The 27744-nt window shown below is 33.4% G+C and overlaps 1 protein-coding gene across 2 annotated transcripts; it reads left to right on the top strand.

Moving 5' to 3' along the window:
- Positions 1 to 1023: 1023 nt before the first annotated feature.
- Positions 1024 to 26659, top strand: LOC125646631 (developmentally-regulated GTP-binding protein 1). 2 transcript variants are annotated; one of them, XM_056157313.1, is made up of 10 exons: positions 1024 to 1134; positions 11286 to 11451; positions 13026 to 13156; positions 13387 to 13456; positions 14021 to 14190; positions 15429 to 15614; positions 16512 to 16624; positions 18400 to 18522; positions 20762 to 20857; positions 26291 to 26659. In XM_056157313.1, exons 1-10 carry the CDS (start codon positions 1096 to 1098, stop codon positions 26295 to 26297), a joined length of 1101 nt encoding a protein of 366 aa, XP_056013288.1. In that variant the 5' UTR covers positions 1024 to 1095; the 3' UTR covers positions 26298 to 26659. The 2 variants fall into 2 exon arrangements, with proteins under 2 accessions (XP_056013288.1, XP_056013295.1); XM_056157320.1 differs by lacking the exon at positions 26291 to 26659 and having other exon boundaries at positions 1034 to 1134; positions 20762 to 20861.
- The last annotated feature ends 1085 nt before the right edge of the window (positions 26660 to 27744 follow it).

The raw sequence follows: 27744 nt of genomic DNA, 5'->3' as shown, positions 1-27744 counted from the left end.
TATCATACAAATGGACCAGATAAATATAAATTTAAACGTTATAAGGGAGATGACATGTCCTCCATTTTAACTACATGCTATGTACAATATTGTATTATGTACAAGATACAAGATATTTTATTGACCAATCAAGGGCCCCGGAAGGCATTGTTAACAAAAAGAAGTATAACAATAAGTATATATTACGAATTCTCTACATTATACATGTTGTATTTATTCTCAAAATAAATAATTTTGTTGTTGTTATTTAAAAAAAAAAACAAAAAAACTAGCACAATTTCATTTCACTTAGCACCATTAATTTGTTCATAAGTTCAGTTCGGACCAGTAGATATTAAAAAGCCATATACTTCTGGTTATTTTCACGGTTTCTTGCCTAAATAGATTTTCATTGAATTTCAGTTCACGGTTTTAAATTATCTAATTACCTCTCTATGTTTAAATGTAACGGCTGGGTTATCTTAGAGACATACATTCATTTATTTTCATCTCTCTTATTTAATTTTTGTTGTGTGTGTGGGTTTTTTTTTTTGGGGGGGGGGTCTATTTTGCTATTCTTTTTTTTTTTTATCTGTTTGTTTGTTTTGCATGTGGTCAAAGTAGCCAAAATTAAAGTATAGCTAATGATAAAAAGAGCTCGACTATGCTATCAATAAATATATGGAAAAACACAAGACATTTCTCGGGTTAAAACCATTAGCCACCTTGAATCACATATCGTTTTACTATAGATCAATTGAATGCACATTGCAGTTAACAGTCTATTATATATGTTTTTCAAATCTAGAATATGGTACGTATTAGTGATAAATGATTATCAGTAACAATGACTCAAGGGTCGGGGATATTATAAGCTTTATTGAAAAACATTATAAAATACCCCCATAAAATGAAATAATCTGGCAGTTTTGTTGTTAATGGGTACATAAATTTAAATTTAAAAGTGATTTGTATCCATAAACATTTGAAAAATGACCTAAATTATTATCGGGTTTGATTAATGCGTGATTAAGTCGGGTTCGTTATTCCTTTTTTCCTTTATGGACATATTGCCCAACGTGAAAAATTTGTCTCTCACAGACTCACTGTCTGAAAATGGGTATTTTAGAACGAATAGCTGAAATCGAGTCCGAGGTATGAGATATTTGATAACGTATACATGTTTTCCGAGATATATGTACAATATTTCACATGTTATGACAACAAATGCTTATTAACAGGTTGGGCACATTTCCTCTCTACTTCAGAAACTAACTATACAATATTCCCCAAAATTTGTTTTTCACTTTTACTGATCGAAATCTTTTCTCTAATGTGTTTAAAAGGTTTCACAAATAATAAGACTACACATCATGACAGAAGAGAGTTTATTATTTACTGTGTAAAACAAAAATTCAGGTATGATATTATTTAAGGTGGGTCCTTAGTCCTGGATTTTTGGGGTTTAGGTAGCATTTTTTTGTTTGGAATCAATGAATTAATATTCAGAGTAATGAAAAAAGGCAAATTAGGTGAGGATTTCCATATCAATTTTCATTACAGACACTACTGAAGTCATGTACCCCTATGTAGATTTTTATGAAATTCATTGGAAACAGTTATTTGTTGTTATTTTAAAATAAAAACAACACTAAATTTTTTTAATTGCATTTATTTATCAGGAAACATGTCAATAACTAAAACACATGTCATTTTCAATATGTCCATCAAGTTATAGAGTAATAAGTGCAAAATTATTGAATTAGCGTTATTCTCCAAAATGTTAAAAAACGAACAAATGTGGACACAATTTCCTTATAGCATGGTTTACATATCATTTTTTCTCTTTATATTAGTAGATGTACATCTGTTACAGTTATTTATGGGGAAAAAATTCATACCTTTCCTTAATAATTTCAAATTTATAGCTTCTATACCCCCATAAAAAATGAAGTCTTGGCACCATACAGCTGAGCTATTCAAAATCACCCACGAATTAAAATTTTATGTAATATCATGAAAAGACACAGATAATGATTCCTTATCACCTTGGTAAAATGTTTGTGAAAAATAAAGGAAATCTATCATATAATGGACTTAATAAATAATTTAATGAAAACAGAGTTATTGTCCTTGGATTCAATATTTTGAAACATATCATTGACTATTCAAACATAACTAAGATTTTTGAAATATTTCATGGCTAACAAATTTTTTTAAAATAACTATTGAAAAAGACTCCAACAAAATTTATGTTCCAGTCATTAAATCATTGACTTTGCAAAATCTTATGACGTCACAGGAGTGTGGAACTACATTAACAAAGTTTTGAAAATGTATGGTTATCGATCAAAGTTTATATTATATATCACATTTCAAGTATTCTTCAGGTAAAATGTGGAATTTGAAATATAAATTTGTTTCGGTGCAAAATAAGAATGCTTTTAATTTACAGAACTATCATTTCACTAGTGTTTGTAAATATAAACAAGGTATGTTGGCCACATTAATTACAGTTAAAATAGTGCTCTTTTCCTTGCATTAAAGGGACTGATTCACGATTTTACCCAAAATTTTGTTTTTCACTTTTACTAATCAAAATCTACTGTCTAATGTGTTTGAAAGATTTCACATGAAAATTAAGGTGATACATCATCACAGAAGCTCATTTTAGAGAGTTTATTATTTGTTTTGTAAACAAAGATTGCGGTATGCTATTGTTTACGAAATTTTCAAAAGAAATGGATATCTATCTAAGTATTATTATATCTTTCACATTTCAAGCATTTTTGGGGTGAAATGTGTCATCTAAAAGTTAAAATGTGTGACTATGCAAAATTAAGATGCATTATATTACAAAATCAATATTTCACTTGTTTGTTTGTTTACATAAAAAGACTCGAGTCTTTGTTTACATAACACATATTTAAGGCTAAAATATTACTTTTATTCTTGCATTCAGAAGGTCAAAATTTTGGCTGTCAACATTAAATGAGCTATATTTCTAATGTTTAACATCAAAAATGAAAAATATTTTTATCAAAAATCGTGAACCAGTCCCTTTAAGAAGGTCCAAATTTTCATTGTCAACTTTATATGAGTTATAATTTTTATGGTTTACATGTAACATAAAAAATGATTATTTTTTTTCAAAACATGTGGCAAGGGTTGGGCACTGAAACTCAGTATCAATACCGTACCAAAGACTTGTTTCAAAATTGTGGTTTCATTTCATACCGGTGTTAATATCAGTATTTGTTTATCAATAAATATATAATCATCCATCAAAGTTTAAAATCCATCCCTTGCATTCCTATTGATTATTTGAGTTAATTCAATGATAGCTTAAAAGTTATGTCTACAAATGTGCATTTTAATCGACGAAATGCAACAAATGATACCCTGTTTGACATGACAGTTATTCGATAAATACTTTTAAAAGAAGTATGATTTTCAATAAAGTGTATGTCAACTTGGTATTACTTTTGTTGAGGAGGTATGCTACACCAGAGAAATTTGATATGGATGAAAAGTAGAGGATATGTACAACAATATTTTGAAATCGAAAACTTTCTAATTTACTTTATTCAGTCAAAAAATACAGTTTTAGTTGAAAGCAATCTGAGAAAAATTTAAAACCCCTGCTGGACTCGAACTCATGATCGTTCACAAGTCGACATGCTAACCTACTGAGCTACTCAGCTAGGTGAGAATTTCTAAATGAACAGACAAATATTGCTGCTATTCATATTTTCATCCATGTTTTAAAAGGAAGTCAGCCATTATGATAATGTAGAGTACTTCCTTAAGACATTTAGTTTACAATATATGTTTAAGATACTGTAATGCTGAAACAGAAGTGATTTTCCGGTATCTTCATTTATTAGTGTCTCCATAATTTCATTGTAAACAAACCATATGAAGCGGTCTCCCGTATTTTACAATTTTACAGTAAAGGTGAAAAATATTCTTAAAAAAGAAACATGAAAACTGTGAATAAATTTCAGTTTCATAACTGTTTTTTTTAAACATTCATAATTAAATTGAATATTATGTAGAATGTTTTTCTGATTCAACATTGAGCATTGAGGAATCAGGACCAGAGGAAAAGCCTTAAAAATAATTAAGTCTTGCACTTATCAGTATGATTATAGGTTTAAAAAAAAAAATGGGGGGGGGGGGGGCATGTTTCTAAAGGTTTTGGGAAGGAAAAGAATTAAATATAGTGCTCACTTTTAATACACCTAATCATACAGTTCAAAAATGCAGACTTGACATGTGATTCTATGCCATAAACAAGAGAGGCAAACTCTCCATCAATTCAAGAGAAGCATGCTACCTGAAAAATATTTGAAACCCCCTCAGTATTTTTCAGCTAAGAGGGGTGATATAAATATAATTCACACCAAATTATGAGCATTGAAATTTCAGTTTTTTACCTGATTGTAAATAGCTGTTATATTTCTAACTCTTTGTTTCTTATTAAAGGTTAAAAAAAAACTGAAGTGTAAAATAATTTGTTCATACTATACTATATGTTTCAGTTATTTCTTGATCATAGAATTAAGTATTGTTAAAAAGTATCAGTATACTATGGTATTGTATCATTTCATCCTTAAAGGGACTGATTCACGATTTCCCCCAAAATTTTGTTTTTCACTTTTAATGATCAATATCTTCTGTCTAATGTGTTTAAAAGATTTCACATAAATATTAAGGTTATACATTATCACGGAAGCTCATTTTAGAGAGTTTATTATTTGTTTTTTAAACAAAGATTGCGGTATGTTATTGTTTAAGAAATTTTCAAAAGAAATGGATATCGATCCAAGTTTATTATATCTTTTACATTTTAAGCATTCATTGGTAGGGGTGAAACAATGCATCGCGATGCGGCCGAATCGCGATGTAGTGGTCTCGATTCGATGTTCGATTTATTCGGGGTCTGTTTCGGTTCGATACAGTTCTAAAATCATAGCACACATTGCTCTTGATAACACGGTTTCTGATTAGCCAATGGAATTGAAAATTGCCCAGTCAACATACGAGTAAACTTTGCTGTATCAAAATGGACGCAGTCGAGTTGAAAAATGCACCCCCAATGTTTAAATCCTGGGTATGGCCGGCATACCCAGGATTTAAACATTGGGGGTGCCATACTATGGTGACATTTCGGCTTTAGGACAAGTGATAAGAGTGTTGCTTTATGTTAAACGCTTTTATATTATGTAGAATTTATTTGCAGAGAGCAATAAATACAACGAAACATAAGAAAATCTTAGCATTATAAAGAATTTGGTACATGCTATTGTATCGAATCGAAAATCATCGAATCGAGACTAACATATCGAAAATCGAATCGAGAAGGTACTGTATCGTTTCACCCCTATTCATTGGGTAAAATGTGTCATCTAAATGATAAAATTTGTGACTATGCAAATTTAAAATGCTTTATATTACAAAATTAATATTTCACTGGTTTGTTTGTTTACTTATAAAGACTCGGGTCTTTGTTTATATAACACAGATTTAAGGCTAAAATATTGTTTTTATTCTTGCATTTAGAAGTTCAAATTTTTGACTGTCAACATTAAATGAGTTATATTTTTAATGTTTAACATAAAAAATTAATCAAAAAATCGTGAACCAATCCCTTTAATAGGGCATGGACACGTTTTGAGCTAAAAAATTTCTAATTTTTTTTTTCAAATTAAAATTTTTAGAATGCTAAACTAAGATATTTCTAATGGTTAGCAAGAATTTTAATGTCAGTTGTTGAGGTACATGGGAGATACAGAGCTCACAATACAAGGCTCGTGCCATGTTTTTGTTTACATATGTTAAATATACTAGTAAACGTTTTGTTTAAAGCAGATTTTTTCAATTTTCAAGTTAATTCTGAACGCAATTAAAGGGAAAGGCAACCCTAACCACATTGTTGCCTTCATGAATAAAGTATTACTTACTGATATTGTAAATGACAGTCTTTAACAACAAAAATCCTTGCTTAACAATTAAATCAATATTAATCTATCTTATATTTCAAATTACCCGCCGCTAAGAAAGCGGCCATTGAAGTTTAATTTATTACGTCACACCGTCAGTTCCGGTTTATTTCATCAGCAGCACTGTAAACATGACAAGTCACGAACAGTTAAAATTGGAGTCATATAGATTTGAGCCCATTCTTTGGCAAGAGGAATTTAAGAAAAGAAGACGTTCAGTCGAGTCGCAGACCAGGCAGATGGTACACGTTTCTTCATACAAATGTCTTAAACCTCAACTTGTCATAACTCAAATGATGGATCCACAGTTTACATAGTATTTTCTTTTCAAATAACCTTGTTGGGTCAGGGATTTCGGGGGAAATTTTTTTTTCACATCTCCCCTTCGTATAAGTGTAATTAACTGCTTGACAAGAAGACGTCCACCTATTTACAATGTATTCTTAAAATCTACCACATGCACATCTTTGATGATCTTAGAATCTCATCAAAACCGGAATAGACGGTGTGACGTCAGAATTGTTGATTTTTGTGGTCTTGAATACAAAAGAGTTTCACTTCATGGCGGGAATTTCAATTTTTAACGTTTTAAAATTAGTACTGAGGCTTATCTAGGCCATGTATCTACAGAATAATATGACAATCTTTATCATATAATTAATGTGATCATTTATTATATAAAAAAAATTTGGGTTGCCTTTCCCTTTAAGTAGTTTCTAGTGTTTGGGACATCTCATTTTGTTTTAAACATGATGTTTTCTATTATGCAATCTATATCTAAACAAAAATATGGCATGAGCCTTGTTTATATATTGAAGAATTGTAAGTGCTGTATCTCACTTGTAACTCAAGAACTGATATTCAAATTTTGGTTGACCATTAGAAATACTTTAGTTAAGCATTGTAAAGAATAAAAATGTAAAAATAAAATTTGAAAAATTTCAGCTCAAATCACATTCATGTCCCTTTAACGTTATCCAACCCTACATGTGGCTTAGTCCCTTGAACTTTTTAAGCGAGATTATCTTGCTTTAGTGTGAACATCCTAATGTAGCAAGTGAAGATACAGTCAAATATACAATGATTCTTATTTTGAAATTAGTGTATGACAAGTAGAATAATCTTAGCTTTTTGCAAAATGTAGATTAGAAAATGGCACTTCATCCCATGTACATTTTCCATTCCTTCACAGCTGTGCTGGTGAAGCCAGAAATGAGCAAATCTTTTCAGATTTGTAAAGCAATAATTATTTGTGTAAGATATAATTTTTGCTTGTGTAATGTACATTAAACATGAAACTTTCATTGTCTGCACTAAATTTAATTAACACATGTTTTCATTGACATGACCAATATGCAATTTTCAAGATGTGTTAGAGTTATTTCCCTTCAGAGAATTCTCATAAACAGTAGGGCATGAAACAAATTGTTTACACACAGAGGTGGGACAATTTCAAATATACACAGCAAGTTTCTCATACACAGTTTCATCACCAGAATGTGATTAATATACAAACAAGTAAGTAATGAGTATTCAAGGAGTAAACCATGAAATTCTTATGTCAGGCCTCGCGTTATTTCATGGCCGGTACATGCTATATCTAAGATAATATGTTGATGGTGTACCGTTAGGTGACCGTAGCAACACTCTATTTAAAATATTTTTATTATCCTTCAGAATGATACAGTCAATTTCATTGGTTGAGGGCTGGTCACGTGGAGGGAGACAATTCGTGATGTCTCCCTCACGTGCAGGGTGACAACTGTGTTGTCTCCCTCTAGAAGATAACTTCTAATGGCACAAGCCAGAAAGCTCTAGACTATTAAAAAATAATTTTAAAAATGCGGGATCGTTAATCATAAACTTAATTCAGCGTCAACATTAACACTCGCAAATAACAATCGAGAAGAAAAATATTTCCATTTTAATGCAATTTTGCATTTCACTTGATGTCTACATTTTTGTATTGAAATATGTTACGAAATGTTTACATTTGACATTATGTTTTTGCGCCTTTCTACTGTGACGTCACGATTGAAAGCTTTCTCTCATTTAACTTTCTCAAACCTCAATGTTTTGCTTTTGTCAACATATATATCTAATAAATGTATGACATTGAGTGTAAAACAAAATAATGTATGTCGTTGAGGGTACCCTCGAAAACTATTGAAAAGTTATCAGAATTTTCTGCAGAGAAAGTTATTACGAATTTGTTAACGTTTTAGATTAAAAAAAAGAAGATGCATGGTAAAAGTCAATAAATGTGTGATAAGTTGTTTTTTTAACATTCATATTCTTCAGGATAATAAAACTACAAAGGCGCCCTCGTGTGATAACCCTACTAAGACCTGATAATTTGTAATGTCTCCCTGCTAAACAGTCCATAATTGTATAATATCATACTCCTATGCTCCTGTTATATGACAAAATTTGAGCTTTGAGGTTGAGAAAGGTTGAAGTGATTTGAAATGAAACTCTGTACACCAGCCTGTACAAGTTGTAGTGGAAATGGAGGCAAACCTTATTTTTGAAATTTTCATTTTAATTTGTACTAGATCAGGTCTGATATGCTGTTTTAGGATCATATGGTAATGGACATATCTTATGGATAGAATTTACCCTCTTTGACACTTTGATTACTTATCATTACAAATGAATGCCAGTATCAATATTCTTTGTATTATATTTCATTGTACACAAACATACTGGTTTCCAGAAATATTTTTTATGTCCTGTATTCAGTAAAACGATTTGCTCTGAAGTAAACAGTTTGTTTTCAAATTATTGATAATTTGTAATTTAAAATTGAGTTTTGTAATTACAAATTCCTCATTCACAAAACTTATTCCTCTTTGTGTATGTCACATAAGGCAGCTATAAGATCTCTCCATTGGCTCCTGTCCTGCGCTGCTCACCTTATGGTGTTCCAGATGTATCCAGTCTCTTTCATTTCTGTCTCAACAGTTCTTCTCCAAGTCCCCTTCAGTCTCCCAGGTCTTCTATTTCCAGGTGGTGCCCACTTCATATCTCTTCCTCCAGTACTGTCTTCATTCTAAGTACACATGTCCCAGGTATCTCCACCTTCTGCGCTTTATCTCCATGTTTATGTCTCCAAATTATAATATTTTAAAAAAAAAATTCTGTATTAATGGGAAGGAAATACTACTGATAGCTGGACAGACCGTGGTTGAATATGGGACCCCTTGAATTTAGTTTTGGCGTCTATCAGAGTCTCCACCACTGAACTACATGTATCTGTTTGGGTATTTGAACCACCATGGTTGGTACATTCACCCTTGATTTTTATTACCGGACTCGAAGATAAACACTTTCCCCGTGTAGGCATTTTCATTTGTCAAGTCCAGGAATAGGCCACAAAATAAATTGTAAAAGAAAACCAAAAATTCTAGGGTTTAAACCAGGGCGCTTGAATTTGCAGCCAGGTGCTTTACTAAATTTCACCTGAGTTACAACTATCCCGTAAACACCAATCAAACCAGGTTCATTGATCAGGCAGCGTTTTCATGTTCAGAACTGGTCAACCAAATTTAACAATCTAATAAAAATTAGATGTTTTGGAGTGGATGCAAAACATGTAATCTTGATTTGAGTTAGACAGACCAATTGAAACAGATCAATTAGAGGGAATGGGATTATCAGATTATCAAAATATAAGACTATGCCTTCTTCCCTGGGAATGAAGATTGTACTCACAAGGAAGGTTACTATAAATATACATGTACAAATCCTATAATCTAGTATGCATATATTCTTCCTTACAGGAAGGTGGCGATTCTAAAATTGTGTGTATAAGCACACACTCGTTTAGCATGGTGGATCAAATTCATCTCTAAACCATGGTTTATAGGTCTAGATGGGACCATACATCAGTTTTGCCAAGACATTCCCCCAATTTTTGAGTAGCAACATATAGATCTATTTTCATCAAGTAGATATTTATGTTTGTGTAAGCTGAGTGTTATGACCAATGGACTTCTTTTTCATATTTATTGATTTCTGATTTCATATTTATTGATTTCTGATTACAAATTATGTTTACAAATCACTGATTTGAAATTACAGATGAATTAGGAATTTGTGATCACAAAATCAAATTTATACACTGATTTCCATAAATCACTAATTTGCAGCTTCTGTCGATTAAGTGACATAGCACTAAAAAGTAATTCTGTTACAGTTTGAATTCTACCTGCACTCTCGCTACACAGACATGACATGAAATTTAGGCATCATCATCCGCTTGTATCAGTTGATTTTGATGTAAGAGCTCACTTTCGGCTGCTCACAGCGCTTGCTACTATATGCAAATATGACGTTTTATGATTTCAGTTTATTGAAACATTTCTTACGATATTATTTTGGATTTCCTTCATTTACTTTTTCAACAGAAACTGCTTTTCATATTTTTATCATCTTCCTCGCTGACTGTAGGTGCACGCTGTACTACTTACAGTGTAGCATTTGGAGTAGCACTAAATGCACCTCCTACACAAAAGAGCTTTTATCTCGAATCTTGTGTATTCCTGGACCATTTAAATTCATAAAAAAATCAAGAAGTGCCAGGGTTTTATATGTTAAATCAATATGCAAGCATCTTCAATGTAGTATAGATTTATGCTTGTATACAACATGACTTCTCCTGGTTGCAAGGCAGAGCTACATTATTTAATGTTTACCATTGTGTTATATGTTAAAAAAAAATCTTTAAAATCTTTCTAAGAACCACAAAATAGTCATAAATAGAACATTTTTACTATCATAATGAGGCAGATTTTGGTGAAAGACATGGGAAACAAAGGTAGCAGTGATTGGAACCTATTACTAAGGTTTTATTTCAATCTTCAGATTTTACAAACTTCCCAAAAATTTTCATATGTTCATAGTTTAAGTTCAGGTACTTCTGTTTGTGAAGTCATCAGAGGTCATTTGAAGTAACAACATCTGTTTCATTGTGTACACTACCTGTGGGTAATATTTGAATAGATGAGTAAAGAATTTTTACACTAATCGAGGAGTTGTACTTTTTGGGGGGCAATGTAACTATAGTAAGCAATTGATTTGAAAAGAAAACTATCGAAGATATAGCACAAAGAGTTAAAAAAGCTGACATCAAGAAAATTAGACCAAGTGACATCAGTGAATTTATCTGTTTAACTGTTATACATGTATGTTAGTTGGATTAATGTCTGTTATGTTTTATCTATATATTTTTACACAAAAAGATAGGTTTCTGAATGAAGCGATCTGAAGTTTCATTGGATGAGTCATTTTATTTCACAGATGGCCAGGACACAGAAAAACAAGGCAACTAGTGGACATCTTGGCCTTCTTAAAGCTCGACTAGCTAAACTGCGACGAGAACTCATAGAGCCTAAAGGTGGCGGTGGAGGTGGAGGAGAAGGTTTCGATGTTGCCAAAACAGGAGATGCACGAATTGGATTTGTGGGTAAGATACGGATGACTCTCAATGGCGAGATATTGACGTTCTTCATCTCTCAACATCAAGTCTCAGTCCAGTTTTTAGCTCACCTGAGCTGGAAGCTCAAGTGAGCTTTTCTGATCGCCTTTTGTGTGTTGTCTGTCTGTCCATCTGTTAACTTTTCAGTTTTGGCTTCTTCTCCAGAACCATTGGGCCAATTTCAACCAAACTTGGGAAAAAGCATCTTAGGGTGAAGAGCTTTCAAGTTTGTTCAAATGAAGGGCCATGCCGCAAAAATAGGGTGGGGTCATTTAAAAATCTTCCTTCTCAAGAACCACTGGACCAGAAGAGCTGAAATTTACATGAAAGCTTCCTGGCATAGTGCAGATTCAAGTTTGTTAAAAGCATGGCCCCCGGGGTTAGGATGGGGCCACAATAGGGGATCAAAGTTTTACATACAAATATATAGGGAAAATCGTTAAAAATCTTCTGAAGAATCACTGGGCCAGAAAAGTTTACATTTACATGAAAGCTTCCTTGCATTGTGCAGATTCAAGTTTGTTAAAATTATACTCCCTGGGGGAAGGGTGGGGCCACAATAAGGGATCAAAGTTTTCATGCGAATATATAGGGAAAATCTTTAAATATGGGTCAAGATGACTCAGGTGAGCAATGTTTCCCATGGGCCTCTTTCTCTATTAGATGAAGCAGTTTTTACTGTTGATTTCTAGGACTTGAACTCTTGATCTCTTTAAACCCTCAGTCTCTCATGGTGGAATCTATATATCATTTATGCATATCCTTTAAATTTCACTCTTTATTACTGGAAGTGCCATTTGTTTTTACTAATGGTCAGTCAGGTGTTTCCTAAGAGGGACATGCCACCTTTACCTGGGAAATTTAAATGATTTGTGTATTGAATGCCCATCAAGTAAATTGGATGTTTATGCAAGTAAAATGCAACCTCTTGCACTGCAAATGGTATACATGTATATTAGATTAAAATCAACAATTGAAATACTGACATTTTGAAGTTACCAGATTCTAGCAATGATTTGGATAAATATCGCTAAATTGTGAGTGAATTAACTAAATTGAATTCATTTATAATCAGGTGTGTGGACATTTAGTTCTTTCATTCACTCAAATTACTTTGAAATACATGTTCATTTGCTTTTGATAAACATATTTATCTGAACACTGAGATAGCTGGGGGCGTCTTTTACTTTTGTTTTCTAAGCAATGAAGAAAACTACAACACCTGGAATCGAATTACTTGTTTTCTTTATCAAAATTTAGAAGTGAACTAATAACTCAAACTGGAATATTATGCAAATTATTTTGTAATACTCTGTAATAAAACCAGATGGTTGGCATGCTAATTTATGGACCCTTGTAAACTTGAACTATCAATTTGAAAGTTTTTCCACTCTCGGTGAGCTTCAAGTTTTCGAGAGTCACAGTTACATGTTTACGATCTTCAAAACCTAACACTGTTGTACTAGCTGTCATGGATGTTCCTTACAGAAGCTAAGCTTTGTGTCATTATTTTTGTTGAATTAGACTATAAATATTAGATTGATTTTGTTTTGCATTTCCAGGCTTCCCATCAGTAGGGAAGTCTACCTTACTCAGTAATCTAGCTGGAGTGTACTCTGAAGTGGCTGCCTATGAATTTACCACCCTTACAACTGTCCCTGGGGTCATCAGATATAAAGGTGCAAAAATTCAGGTATGTTAAACATGTTGAAAACTGCATTGTTATTATTAAAGTACAGTGTACCTATCTCTTCAACTGAACTTTTGAAGACTAATAGCTAACAACCTACCTAAAATTAAGAAAAATTGTTTTGTGATTTTCGGAAATAATGATATACAAAGCTCTGCATATTGAAGAATTCTGAACATGGGGAGGACATTTTTTGTTTTGAAGTTTATACGGAGCTTATGTCTTGCTTTCAGTTGCTGGATCTGCCAGGTATTATTGAAGGAGCTAAGGATGGCAAAGGACGTGGAAAACAAGTAATTGCCGGTAAGGCCGAGCAATTAACTTATATTAGATGTTACTGAAGTTGCTTAAAACATCACTACAATGAAAGTCAGTTGCCCAAACAGACTTAATTTTCAGTGATGAAAGCACTTAGGAAATGAGAAATTTGTCTTGGTGAAAGTTTCAAAAGTGCTTGTATAACAGTTTTAATGTTTGATAAAATCTTTTTGATATTAAAGTATCTAGTATTTTAATGATTTGAGAAAACACACCATAGAATAAAAGAATATTTACAACAATAAATAGAAGAAACTAATGTAATAACTATTTGAGTCAATTTCATGGGAAGTAGTGCTGAAGAGAAAACAGCTGGGGTCATCATATATAAGCTACAACACAAACTCTGTATCGTGCACTTTGATTGGATACCTGTCACTGGGGTCATCATATATAAGCTACAACACAAACTCTGTATCGTGCACTTTGATTGGATACTTGTCACTGGGGTCATCATATATAAGCTACAGTACAAACCCTGAACCATGCACATTGATTGGATACCCATCACTGTATAACTGAATCTAATTACATGGATCAATCTTTCAGTGGCCCGGACCTGCTCCCTGATATTCATTGTTCTGGACGTCCTAAAGCCTTTACAACACAAAAAACTGATTGAGCACGAGTTGGAAGGTTTCGGGATCAGGCTAAATAAATCACCTCCCAATATAGGCTTCCGGAGAAAGGAGAAAGGGGGGATAAATCTGCAGACTTTGGTAAATACATCATCTAAACACTGTCATGTTGAATATCAACAATATTTATAGGTTTCAATTCAAAATTAGACACAATCTATTACAGAGTTATCTACCCTGCTTAAATCTATGAGGGTTGTTATAAAAGTTCATAGCTCCAATAATTTATAAAATGTACATATTAATGTTTTGGTCAATGAAATTTATTTTTTGAGTGATGGTCTGTTCATAATATACATTTAAAACTTGATGCATGTTAATTAATAGAAATTTTGTAGTGATTTGTACAATGAGTGGGTGCTGTACACGGATCACCTTGTCAGTTCTCATGATAGTTTATGTGGTTGGTTGGTTGTATATTGTTTAACGTCCCACTCGAGAATTTTTCACTGATATGGAGACATCACCATTGCCGGTGAAGTCTGCAAAATTTAGGTCTATGCTCGGTGCTTACAGCCTTTGAGCAAGGAGGGACCTTTATCGTGCCACACCTGTTGTGACACAGGACCTCGGTTTTTACGGTCTCATCCAAAGGACCGCCCCATTTAATCACTTCTTACGACAAGCATGGGATACTGAGGACCTATTCTAACACGTATCCCCATGGGATGATATAGTTCATGTGAGATTAAATTATTTCATTCCTTTTCAATGTTCATATTTTACTGCTTTTTACCCATTTTTAAGTATTCATTGGTATCCAGCTAGCACTTATTGCCTCTTACACTTTTAAATCTGAGTGTTTTATGGAATATTTGATGCATATTGTCTGATTAATCATCAAAGTCGGCAGTGCTTTGCCCATCCTTATAAGGAGGGTAACCCTTTAGCCACGACTTCCTTTGATGGCACCTATTTTTGCAATAACACAACTGCTTGTTCAATTTAGTACAAATTTTGTCTAGATGGTGTACAGTAACCATTATGGTATCAAAGTAGATTATTTCAAAGATTCTCTTCAAAAAGGACACAAACTGATTTTGAAAATTAAAAAATTAAAAAACTTGGAATTATAAAACTGCTCAGTGTTCCACACTCTTATTACACTGTAGTAACTGTTTTGTTCTTGTAGAACATAGAAATTTATTGAAATTTCCTGGTTTGCATCAAACAATAACTATTTCATATGTTCAAAGTAGACTATATCAGAAGAGAATGAACTTTCCTAAAAGCCCTCACATGCATGACAGTATAACAATGAATGTATAACATGATAATGCAGAATTTGTTGAGAATTATTTTCAATATTCCTGCTTTAGACTACCCAGTCGGAGTTAGACATTGATTTGGTAAAGACAATTCTCGGAGAATACAAAATGCACAATGCTGATATTGTACTGCGATCGGACTGCACAGCCGAAGAATTGATTGACGTTGTGGAAGGAAACCGTGTCTATATACCCTGTATCTACATTCTCAATAAGATAGACCAAATCTCTATAGAGGTAAAGTATTGTCACACCCTGTATCTACATTCTCAATAAGATAGACCAAATCTCTATAGAGGTAAAGTATTGTTACACCCTGTATCTACATTCTCAATAAGATAGACCAAATCTCTGTAGAGGTAAAGTATTGTCACACCCTGTATCTACATTCTCAATAAGATAGACCAAATCTCTGTAGAGGTAAAGTATTGTTACACCCTGTATCTACATCCTCAATAAGATAGACCAAATCTCTATAGAGGTAAAGTATTGTCACACCCTGTAATCTACATCCTCAATCTTTTATTGGTTGGTTTTATACATACTTTATTATAGGTAAAATGCTTTGTTCTTCAGTAAGATACATTCTCTATTTAATAAAAATATCCATATCAAGATTTATATAAAAAAATCTTATTTGACGATTTTGTTTCTTCTCATAACAATATGTGTTGTGAAGAAAGGTATACTCACTTCTTGAGCTCCTCATCAGTCTGACTGTGTTATAATGAGAGATTTATGTAGCAGGGAAAATATTCCTGACAAAATGTGCAGATATAATGAAAATGGCAATGAATCAGGTGGCTTTAATTCAAGAATGAACTATATTCATACCAAAATTGTGCAACTTTAAGCACAGAATACTCTCTCAAAACAAACTTCTGAAAAAATTATTTTCATGGCTTACAAAACAATTCTTCCTCAATATTTATGTATTATTATAAAAAACACATAGCCACCGAGCAAGGCATACAGATTTATTTTACCTCCAGCTAAAGCAGGTGCTTGAAATTATATTGTATGGAAATTGTTTAATTTCATTTAATGTTCCTGTAAGTGAATGAAATATCTGATTGTAACAATGACTTCTGTTGGTGTTGTATTTTCTTCCAATGTCTTTCGTTGTCTTTACAGGAGCTGGATATCATTTACAAAGTCCCTCACTGTGTTCCAATCTCCGCCCATCACAAGTGGAACTTCGATGACTTATTAGAGAAAATGTGGGATTATCTAGGACTAGTTAGAATGTGAGTTTAAATCAATTGACCCAGTAAAGATGGTTCGAATGTGAGTTTATTGAATCAGTTGCCCCAGTAAAGATGATTAGAATGTGAGTTTATTGAATCAATTGACCCAGTAAAGATGATGTAACACTAGAGGTATGACTTGCCAGTCTAAAGAACCATGGATGCTTACATTAGAACCACCAGGTCAATTCCAACCAAACTTGCCATAATGCATCCTTGGATAAAGGGGATTCAGAAATTTTTAAATAAAGGTTCTCACTCTTTTCAAATGGGAGATGATTTAAAATAGTAATTGTATTGTGGCATCTTTAAAGAATCTTCTCTAGAACTACTGAACCAGAAAAGACCGTACTTACATGAAGTATTATGAACACTTCCTTAAGTAATGAGTGTAGATTCAAATTTGTTCAAATCATGGCCTCTGGATGTAGAATGGGGCCACAATCGGGGATCAAAGTTTTACATGGGGATATATCAATCTCTAAAACTCTTCTCTAGAAAAGGGCCTTCATATATCATATTAATATGCAAGCATCTTCAGATTGTGTAGATTTAAGTTTGTTCAAATTATGGTCCTGGGGATAGGGTGTTGCCACAATAAGGGTACACACTTTTATGTGGGAATATATAGGGGTCAAAAACTTTTTCTCAAGAGCAACAAGGCCACAATTGATCATGTTAACAGGCAAGCATCCTCAAGTAGTGCAAATTCAAACATGTTTAAGTCCATGTTCCCAGGGGTAGGGTGGCCACAATAGGAAATCTGAGTTCTACATAAGAATATATACAAATTTAGGAGAAAACGTCTAAAATCTTCTCAAGAGTAGCAGGACAATTATTACTCATATCAAAATGCAAGCATCCCCAGGTAGTGCACATTCAAGTTTGTTGATTTAATTTCTTCAGGGAGTTGGGATATGGGGCCTCAATAGGGGATCAGTGTTTTACATAAGAATAGATATGCGACAATCTTCAAATATGCAAGCATCCTCGGATAGTGCAGATTCAAATCAATGTCCCGGGCATAGGTTTGGGTCACAGTTCAGATTCAAAATATATGTGGAAAAAGTTTTAAAATCTTCTCAAGAACAACAGGGCGATGATTAGTAAACAATCATCCTCAGGTAGTGCAGGTATAAGTTTGTTTGAATCATAGTTCTGGGAGTTAGGGTGGTACAACAACAGGGGTCACAATAGGGGATCAATAAGTTTACATGAGAATATGTATTAAAAATCTTCTTTTCAAAAACCACTGACCATTATTAGTCATATTAATATGCAAGCATTCCAGTGTAGTGCAGATTCAATTTTCATGAAATCACGGTCCCTGAGGCTACTGAGGTGGGGCTAAATTAGGGATTCAGAACTTTACATGAGGATATATGTAGAAAGTTTTCAAAAATTCTGTTCAAAAGTAGCAGGGTCACACTTAATCATATTAATATGCAAACCTTACAAGTTTTCTAATAAAAAAAAACCTTGGGGTTAGAGTAAGGAATAGTGTCAGGGATCAAATTTTTACTTGATATATGGGTTCAATTTTTTTTTAAATCAACCTCTTTTCCAACTACTCCTGCCCCCCCCCCCCCCCCCCCCCCCCCCCCCCCCCCCCCCCCCCCACTTTGAAAAACAACCCTTCATGCCATGGGCACATATGCTGTCATCAACATAACTTACAATATTGAGCACAAAGACTGACTCCAAAATTATCTATCACCATTGCATCAATTTAACTGTCGGTGGCCCTCAAATTCATGAAATTATTTATCTTACAGATACACCAAACCAAAAGGCCAGCTTCCAGACTACACAGCTCCAGTCGTAGTCAAAAGAGACAAATGTACGGTAGAGGACTTCTGCAACAAACTACACAGAAGTATCATCAAGGAGTTCAAATAGTAAGTGTAACTCAGAAGTATCGTTAAGGAATTCAAATAGTAAGTGTAACTGGAAAGTATCATCAAGGAGTTCAAATAGTAAGTGTAACTCGGAAGTATTGTCAAGGAGTTCAAATAGTAACTCAGAAGTATCATCAAGGAGTTCAAATAGTAAGTGTAACTCAGAAGTATCGTTAAGGAATTCAAATAGTAAGTGTAACTCGGAAGTTCAAATAATTAAGTGTAACAACTAAGACCTCAATTAAAGGACACATCTCATGTTTTCAAAGTATACAATATTACATGCATTTTGTCTTCTTTGTGCTTATAGTAATTAATTCTAATAGTTCGTTCGCCGAAATTTTGCGATATTTAACTACAATACAGACTTAAATCTTAGCCCCGATTTCAAAAAAGTCAATTTAATTAGGTAGGTAGTCACGTGGTACAGTGACGTCACATGCGCCCTTCGGATTGTGAAAGTACTGCGAGATATTATTAAAAACTCAACTTTTAGGGGCCTAATTAATTTACCATGGGCAACATTTAAATTGATGTTGATAAATTGTCCGAGTTTTATATGTGTTCGCCACCAGTACACACATATAACGATGTAAATACCCAAATATAGCGAGTAAAGCGTGTATGAAATCGGCAAAATTGTGAGTGAATAATGTTTATATGGGCCGCTGTCTACAAACTGTTTGGGGATGTTATTCCTTTATACATCTGTAATTGGCGCTGTTTTTCTAAAATAAACAGTGCAATCATTATTTATTTTTGGATTAGACAAATTATGATACGTTAAATTGTTGACAACTAGGCCCTATGCCAAGCTATTGTCACGCGTGCATTTTGGAAAGAAAGAAAAAGACAACACACACAAATCAATAAAAATATTCAAATTTAAAGTGGTAATCACATTATTTTATTTTGATAAAGCAATTTTATTACTATTTTTGAATTGTGATCTACGCGTCTTTAGGAAGTACGAAGTGGGAGCACGGCGTTATAGCCTACTGACGCACTCAAGATGCTACGAGTTCAATAAAGAAATAATTTTATAATTCAATTTAAAGTTAGGAAATACAATATTCTATTATTTGTATAATTAAAAGTTCAATTATTTTGTATCTTTATTTTTTGTTGTTGTAAATCTACCAGTTGGTAGAAGTTACATTGCATCGTCGATATATGTTGTTACAAGGTGAAGGTCAGGTGATCCGAGTGTGTTTTGAATTTGAAGAGCAAAACAGAATGTATGCTATAGGCCTACCAGTGCTTATAGCTTCGATATATCCATTTTCTCGCAGTTTATCAGGGTCTCTGTCCAAGCGATGTTTGAAAAGGTGACTGGGTGTGTTTTTTAAGGTAAAGTTCTTGCTCCAACAAAAAAATTATCCACGTCTTTTTTCTCGTACCTTCCTTCGAAAAATTGAAAAATACTCAGTCTAAATCCTTTCTACCGACAACTAGTACACCTGAGCAGGGCACAAAACATCTTAATGCATTATTATTTACAAGCCGTTAACGTGACAATTGGTTTTTTGTCGATTAAATCTAATCTGTTTATGAAATGGCTAATAGATATTTTCAAACCCGAGGGCGCATATGACGTCACACAAAATGGCGCGTAAACTAGCGAAAGAAAATATGCATATCGCAAGATTTGAATTTCATTGCTTTCAAACTCGAAAACTACGCAAAATATTTCATTTAAAACACATTTAAAGTAGTTTTAGGCATTAAAAGAGTTAATTTTGCAGAAAAAATGAAAAAGTTTAGAAACATGCGTTGTGTCCTTTAATATTAGGATTGATGTGTACAAAAAATTACAGTGTTAATCAAAGAAAAAGAAATAGTATTTGTGCAGTGAATGTGAATCCTATATAATAGTAGGTACAATGGTGATATTATACATGTAATCTAAAAACATCTATGACTTTGATAGTTCTGAAAAGTAATTTTGATAACACATAGTGAATATTCCGGTATTACTCAGTATTTTACAATCTCCATTTAACATTTCCAAGTGACTGGTGATTCAGATTTGTGGAACTCACATTTTTACAAGCCAAAAGTACAAGACATATACACTTTTTACACATCTTCGTGATAATAATATTCTCACCAATTGGGCTACTTTCTAGTTCAGATGTCGGTAGCCTAATCCACAATATGGTAGCCTTGGACATTAGGTTTGTGAGTGTTTTGTGAAAATTGATTTTGCTGTATCGGTAGAAAATTGGTTTGTTTACAGTGCCTTGGTCTGGGGGTCCTCTGTCAAACACCAGCCCCAGAAAGTCGGAAAGGAACACACGCTGGCTGACGAAGACGTGGTTCAGATCGTCAAAAAGTAAGAATATTAACCCACATTATCTGTGCTTGGCTTTTATGTCAAATTTATCAAAAACACATATTTTATTGTTTACAAGCAGTTTTGATGAAAAGATTTTGTTGAATGATTTTATATTCATGTACATGTGTAGATATTGTTGTTAAAGGGGCATAGACACGATTTGAGCTGAAAATTTTCGAATTTTGTTTCTACATTTTTATTTTTTACAATGCTTAACTAAAGTATTTCTAATGGTCAACCAAAATTTGAATATCAGTGTTGTTGAGTTATAAGTGATATACAGCACTCGCAATTCTTTGTTATGTAAACAAGGCTCGTACCATGTTTTTGTTTACATTAGACTGTTTAATAGAAAATAGCATGTTTAAAACAATATGAGATGTTCCAAACATTAGAAACTATTTAATTTTGTTAAGAATTCACTTATGAATTGAAAAAATCTGCTATAAACGAAATTGTTACTAGTTTATTTAACCTATGTAAACAAAAACATGGCACGAGCCTTGTTTACATAACAAGGACTTGTGACCTCTGTATCTCCCATGTACCTTGATTACTGACATTCAAATTTTTGCTGATTATTAGTAATACCTTAGTTAAGCATTCTAAATGTTAAAAATCAAAAAACAAAATTTGAAAATTTTCAGCTCAAATTGTGTCCATGTCCCTTTAATGCCTAACATCATCATTTCAAACTCTAGGGTCAATACATTTATATTAACAGTATCATATTTTTATCTCACTTGATCTGTAAGCTCAAATGAGTTTTTCTGATCACTTGTTGTCCAGCACCTGTCTGTCTGTCTGTAAACTCTTTTCCTGAACCACAGGGGCAATTTCAATCAAACTTGCCATAAAGCATCCTTGAATGTGGAGATAATTAAGAATTGGTGAAAATATAGTGACATATTTTAAAAGTCATCTCAAGAACCACTAGACCAGATGCAAAAACTTCTTGAGTGTAGATCAAAATATTGTTCAAATCATAGCCTTTGGGAGTGGGAGGGGATCGAAGTTTTACAATCATAATTGTATGGGTTTTTTTAATGATTATTTTGGTGTGACCGTTGAGACAAGTAAAGACCCTTAGCATCTTGCAATATAACTTTGGACATTTGATTCGCCTATTCATTTAAGGCAAGCAATATAATGCTGTTGATGTAAACAGTATATTGTGACATCATATTTAGCTTCACTGTTTTTTTCTTTCAACCCAAGCAATTATAATTATCAACAGCAACAAAATGTATGAAGGTATGCGAAGACTTGTCTGCTTACAAATGTATGTTACTCTGTACTTGTAACCATCAGGTTTCTATAACTACAGCGTAACATGCACACAGTGACAGTTCGATCGTTCAAGTTGTTGACAGTAAAAGATGTAAAGTTTCTAGAATGAGACGTATAATCATACATATGTTTAATAAAAATCAATGGTTAATAGCAAGAACAGGTTGTTGAATACACACATGAATTAACATGCCATAACAATTTGCTTGTGAATTTAATTGATTTTATGATGCTTCTGGTAAGTTTGTATGTATTGGTGTGTCTTGACATGGCATCTTTCGAAGCACTTAATGATACTTGCAATCTGTGATTTGATAAAAAAAAAGATTCAAAGTAGAAGAAACTTGCGTAATTCACAGGGTGTCCTTAAAACGAATTTAGGTGAGAAACACATGATAGTTCCGTGGTGACAGCGACATTTTTCTAGAGCAATTTGGGTAATCCTTATCGTTTTTAGCCGAGTTGCAACGAAGTTGAACTCAGCTATTAGTTTGGTGATACGGCAGGCGTGCGGTTGGGCATCAACAATTGGTTTCCGGATGATAACTCGAAAAGTTTACAATCTGATAAAATGAAACTTTGATATATTGTTGGGTACCAGGTAAGGAAGACCCCTATTGATTTTGGAGAAAAAATTGTCAAAGGTCAAGGTCACAGTGACCGAAAATAGAATGAAAATTTCAAAAACATTTGGTTTCCGGATGATAACTCAGAAAGTTTAAATCCGAATCAAATGAAACTTTGATATATTGTTGGATACCAGGTAAGGAAGACCCCTATTGATTTTGGAGAAAATGGGTCAAAGGTCAAGGTCACAGTGACCGAAAATAGATTTAAAATAAAAAAAAAAAATTGGTTTCTGGAGGATAACTCGAAAAGTTTTAATTTGAATGAAATGAAACTTGGTTATATTGTTGGATACCAGCAAAGCAAGGCCCCTATTGATTTTGGAGAAATGGGTCAAAGGTCAAGGTCACCGTGACGAAAAATAGATTGAAAACTTCAGACAAATATGGTTTCCGGACAGTTACTCGAAAAGTGTAAAACTGAAATTAGTTCTTCACAATTATAAATATGCCACATCATTCCTGACTTTAGATAAGATAAGATAAGATAAGATAAGTTTATTCCAATTTTGGGCCCAGAGGGCATAACAGTAAGACAGTTTATAAAGAAGGAAATTCAAAAAAGAAAGAAAGTTTACAACATTAACCACAGGTTACAGAGACTGCAAACTGCGTGTGGATGCAGCATGTTGGGGAAACAAGTACATACATATATGAATTGCTAATCATGTATATATACAAGTAGATGGACAGTATCAGTATTATACCAACATATGAATAATAAACTATAATGATTTTTGCAGTTTTAAAGCATCACTTCTTTTTCTGAAAGTTTGCACTAAATATTCACTCAATTTGACAATTACTGGTTTGTCTTCATTAATCATCAACCAAGTAAATTTGTCCTTATTTGTTAGATAGATAAAATTTTTGTTGAGCTTGTATATACCATTAAAAAACATATTTCTCTCTTCAACATAGAATGGGCAATCAGTAAGGAAATGAAATTCATCTTCAACACAATTAAGGTTACATAATTCACATATTCTTTTGTTTCTTTCTAAAGAAATCTTCTGGCCAGAATTGGTTTTTGTAAATTCATATCTTCCTCTTTCAATTTGAAGGTCATGTGCACTAATTCGAAATCTACATAGAGTTTTTCTTAATTCTAGGGATTCTAAAAATATATAACTTTCCATAGTAAAGTTTTCTTTATACGAAAAATATGTTGTGAGTTTTCCTGATTTGTGACCCTCTTCACGTCGTTTTGACCAGTAAAGTAAAAATTGTTTCCGTACCTGATTCTTTACAATGTATCCCTTGCAACTCAGCTTATGCACCCCTGGGAGAGCAAATCATGTGATCACTTGTGCATCACTGGAGCAAGTTCATATCATCAAGTACCTTTTCATCAATATGCAAGAATCCTTGGATAGCATAAATTCAATTCTTTTTTTAAAAAATAGTGGGCGTATGGTAGGGCCACAAATATGTAACAAATCTATATGTAGTATATATATGTATAGACAAAAAATATTTTTGATTTTTTTTAAGAGCAACAAGGCTAAACTTATTTATATTGATATGCAAGCATATTCAAGAAGTGCAGATTCAAGTTTTTCAATTTGTGGCAACCGAGATTATGGTAAGGCCACAACACAAGATCAAAGTTTTAATCATGATAATACAATTACAATTATTTGGGCACTTTTGTTGTCCAGACCATAACTTTTTTGTCTTTTGACATAGGCCTATATATTTGTATGTGGGTATACCATGATATGACAGTGTGTCAGTGTGTACTATCATATGTTCACAACACTGCTCCTTGTTTGAAGTTCATATACATATAGGCAAATGTTATGCACCGTAAGTCTTAATTTTCCGCTTTAAAGATGATCCCTAAATATGCTTTTAAAAACTATGAAAACTGGATAGGGAGACATCAGTTTTAGTGTGCTAAAACAATTCTTCCTAGTTTGAAATTTAATATTATATGGAGGGCACCTGATTTGTCCATCTAAACAAACCCCAACCCCAGTTTTGAAAATGAGGATCTTATTAGATTAAAAGGTGTTTTATTGTTATGAAAATGTGCCTATGGCAAGAATTTTGTTTTTATTCATTTTTGAGAAAATTACAGGTTGTTGAACTTAATCAGTTTTTAGGAAATGATTGTATTGCAATGTGAGTACATGCTTTCTCCATTCAAGTCCTCTCACAGTTTTCAAGCTAAGGCCTTTGTTAACAACTTGATGATATGTTGTCAGTTTTGAGGAAATATTTTACAGACAGAGCTTTTGGTTTGTCCATTTACCTCATGTACAGTTTGTAAGCTAGGACTTTTTAGCTCACCTGAGCCAAAGGCTCAAGTGAGCTTTCCTGATCAAAATTTGTCCGTTGTCTGTCGTCATCGTAAACTTTTCACATTTTCAACTTCTTTTCAAGAACCGCAGGGTGAATTTCAACCAAACTTGCCATAAAGCATCCTTGGGTGAAGGGCTTTCAAGTTTGTTCAAATGAAGGGTCATGTCCCTTTCAAAGGGGAGATAATCACAAAAATGCAAAAATAGGGTGGGGTCATTTAAAAATCTTCTCAAGAACCACTGGGCCAGAAAAGCTGAAATTTACATGAAAGCTTCCTCACATAGTGCAGATTCAAGTTTGTTCAAATCGTGGCCCCCAGGGGTAGGATGGGGCCACAATAGGGGATTAAAGTTTTACATACAAATATATAAAAAAATCTTTAAAAATCTTCTTCTCAAGAACCACTGAGTCAGAAAAGCTGAGATTTACACAAAAGCTTCCTGACATAATGCAGATTCAAGTTTCTTCAAATTATGGCCCCCTGAGGTTGGATGGGGCCACAATAGGGGATCAAAGTTTTACATACAAATATATAAGGAAAATCTTCTTCTCAAGAACCACTGATCCGGAAAAGCTGATATTTACATGAAAGTTTTCTGACATATTTCACTTTGTTAAAATCATGGCCCCCAGGGGTAGGATGGGGTTACAAGTGGGGGATCAAAGTTTTGCATACAAATATAATGGGGAAATCTTTAAATATGAACCAAGGTGACTCAGGTGAGCGATGTGGCCGTTTGGCCGCTTGTTATTCATACAATGCAAAAGTAAACATGTCACAACTTCGTAGCTTGATGATGGCTGATAATACCTTCAGTAAAGTTATACAACTTATTGTGTAAGGAAAAAAAACCTAATCAATCAGGATGTATTGTGTACCATTTCTGGTGCATTTGTTGGGGTTTTTCCCCCTTCACATTATGGATTACGGTGAGGCTAAAAATCTTATAAAAATCCTCACCAGAGCAAGGCCATGTTGGTAATGTTGATATTGAAGCATCCCCATGTTGTGTGAATTCAAGTTTGGTTACCTTATGACCCTATGGGGTCATAATATTGGTTGAAATTTTTCATGAGGAAGAAGAGGGTAAAAAATCTTTAAAATCTCTTTCTGAAGAACTGCAGGGATAATTTGATTCAGTTGAGCATTAAGGCCCATGGGCCTTTTGTTAAACTTAAGTTTGATGAAAACTGTGTTTTATTTCAGAGTGTGATGTGAGAATGCTCTGAAGGTGAAGTTTATTTGGTGGATAGATTTCTGCATAACGAACCCTGACCTTGCAATTAAAGATTCCCATCAGTCCTTGTTTGACAATTTTGGTACTGAACTGAATATTTATTGAAAATATTTCACAGACTTTGTATATGACAAAGTTGAACTTGTAGGGGATTTAAAAGAACTTTGGATTAACAGATAATGATGTTTATATCTGTAAGACTGAAAGTTATTAAAATGTGTAAAACATTGTATTGGAAATTTTGAAAATGCATGAATTTTCATATTAGCTATTCTGGTGCAGATGTCTGTCATGTTTTTCAGTTTTATTGCTGGTGAAATAAAGGGGCAATAAGCAATGCTTGCAGTCTTTTATTGTGCGATTGTTTTTCAAATGCAAGTAGTGTGTATATGTGTGTATCTTTTATATATATATATATACAGTGGGATAAATCTCTGATATAATCTTCTAGAGTGCTCGACGTGGTCATGTAGATGTTTTTCGTTAGATGTCATTTTTCTCCTGACGAGTGAGGGGAAACTATCCCCTTACGAAAAGCCTGTAGAGAAATAATGTTATGTGATTGAACTCCATCTGATCATCAATTTATATATATATATATATAATGACCCCCAAAGTGCGATGGCCACGTTATAAGTGTGATAATCTGTGCCAAACCATTTGATTAGTAAATATCGTAAAATTAATTAAAAACCTTCTTTCGTTTTTGATAAACTACCCTGAAATAGCAAAAATGATAGTAAAGTGGCAGGACACCCTTCGGTGGAATTTGCACTCGTGCGAAGAATGGCGATCTCGAACGCACTCGTGGAAATTTCCAAAACGAAGCGCACAGAACGAGGCAACATTATAGAGGCTTACAGGTCTACAACCAATCGCACATTCTCGAGCCTTTCCGGCAAACCGAAAAGTTGCTATTAGTTTACAACATAATCAGCATAAAATTGTGCAGGTGTTCAATGATAGTTATAATAATTTTGACTATGCCCATATGTATCATTTTATGACGATTTATTATATTACATGTACATGTACATCTCATTGAACATAGGACACCAGTGGCGGATTTAGAGGGGGCACAGCCGGCGCGCGCCCCCCAAAAATGTTCAAATTTAAGGTAAATCGTGGTATCTTGTTTAGAAAAATGTACTAAACGATAAAAGAAGCAATAATTTCTTGTATTCCCGGAGAAATAAATGACAAAATCTTTTGATTTCTTGAATTACTTGATTGGAAGAACTTAATTTTTTCGAAAAACCCTAAAAATTTGCGTCATTTTATTAATTTCACCTTATAAAAAATGATAGAAAATAGTACAAATGACTAAATAGGAGACATATTTCAAGCCCTACAAAATCTGTAAATTAACCCAGGAGCTTCCGGGTGCTTCGCCCCCTGGGCCCCACCTCAAGGCGGTCCCCAG

This window comes from Ostrea edulis, chromosome 1, assembly GCF_947568905.1.
Source record: "Ostrea edulis chromosome 1, xbOstEdul1.1, whole genome shotgun sequence".
In the NCBI taxonomy this organism is placed as follows: Eukaryota; Metazoa; Mollusca; class Bivalvia; order Ostreida; family Ostreidae; genus Ostrea; species Ostrea edulis.
This window is presented reverse-complemented; position numbering and strand designations above follow the sequence as displayed.

Coding starts and splice junctions, on each gene's coding strand:
- LOC125646631 (XM_056157313.1), top strand. CDS start 1,096: ATGGGTATTTTAGAACGAATAGCTGAAATCGAGTCCGAG. Junction 13,157..13,386: donor ATAAAGGTGCAAAAATTCAG/GTATGTTAAACA, acceptor TCTTGCTTTCAG/TTGCTGGATCTGCCAGGTAT. Junction 16,625..18,399: donor TATCTAGGACTAGTTAGAAT/GTGAGTTTAAAT, acceptor TTTATCTTACAG/ATACACCAAACCAAAAGGCC.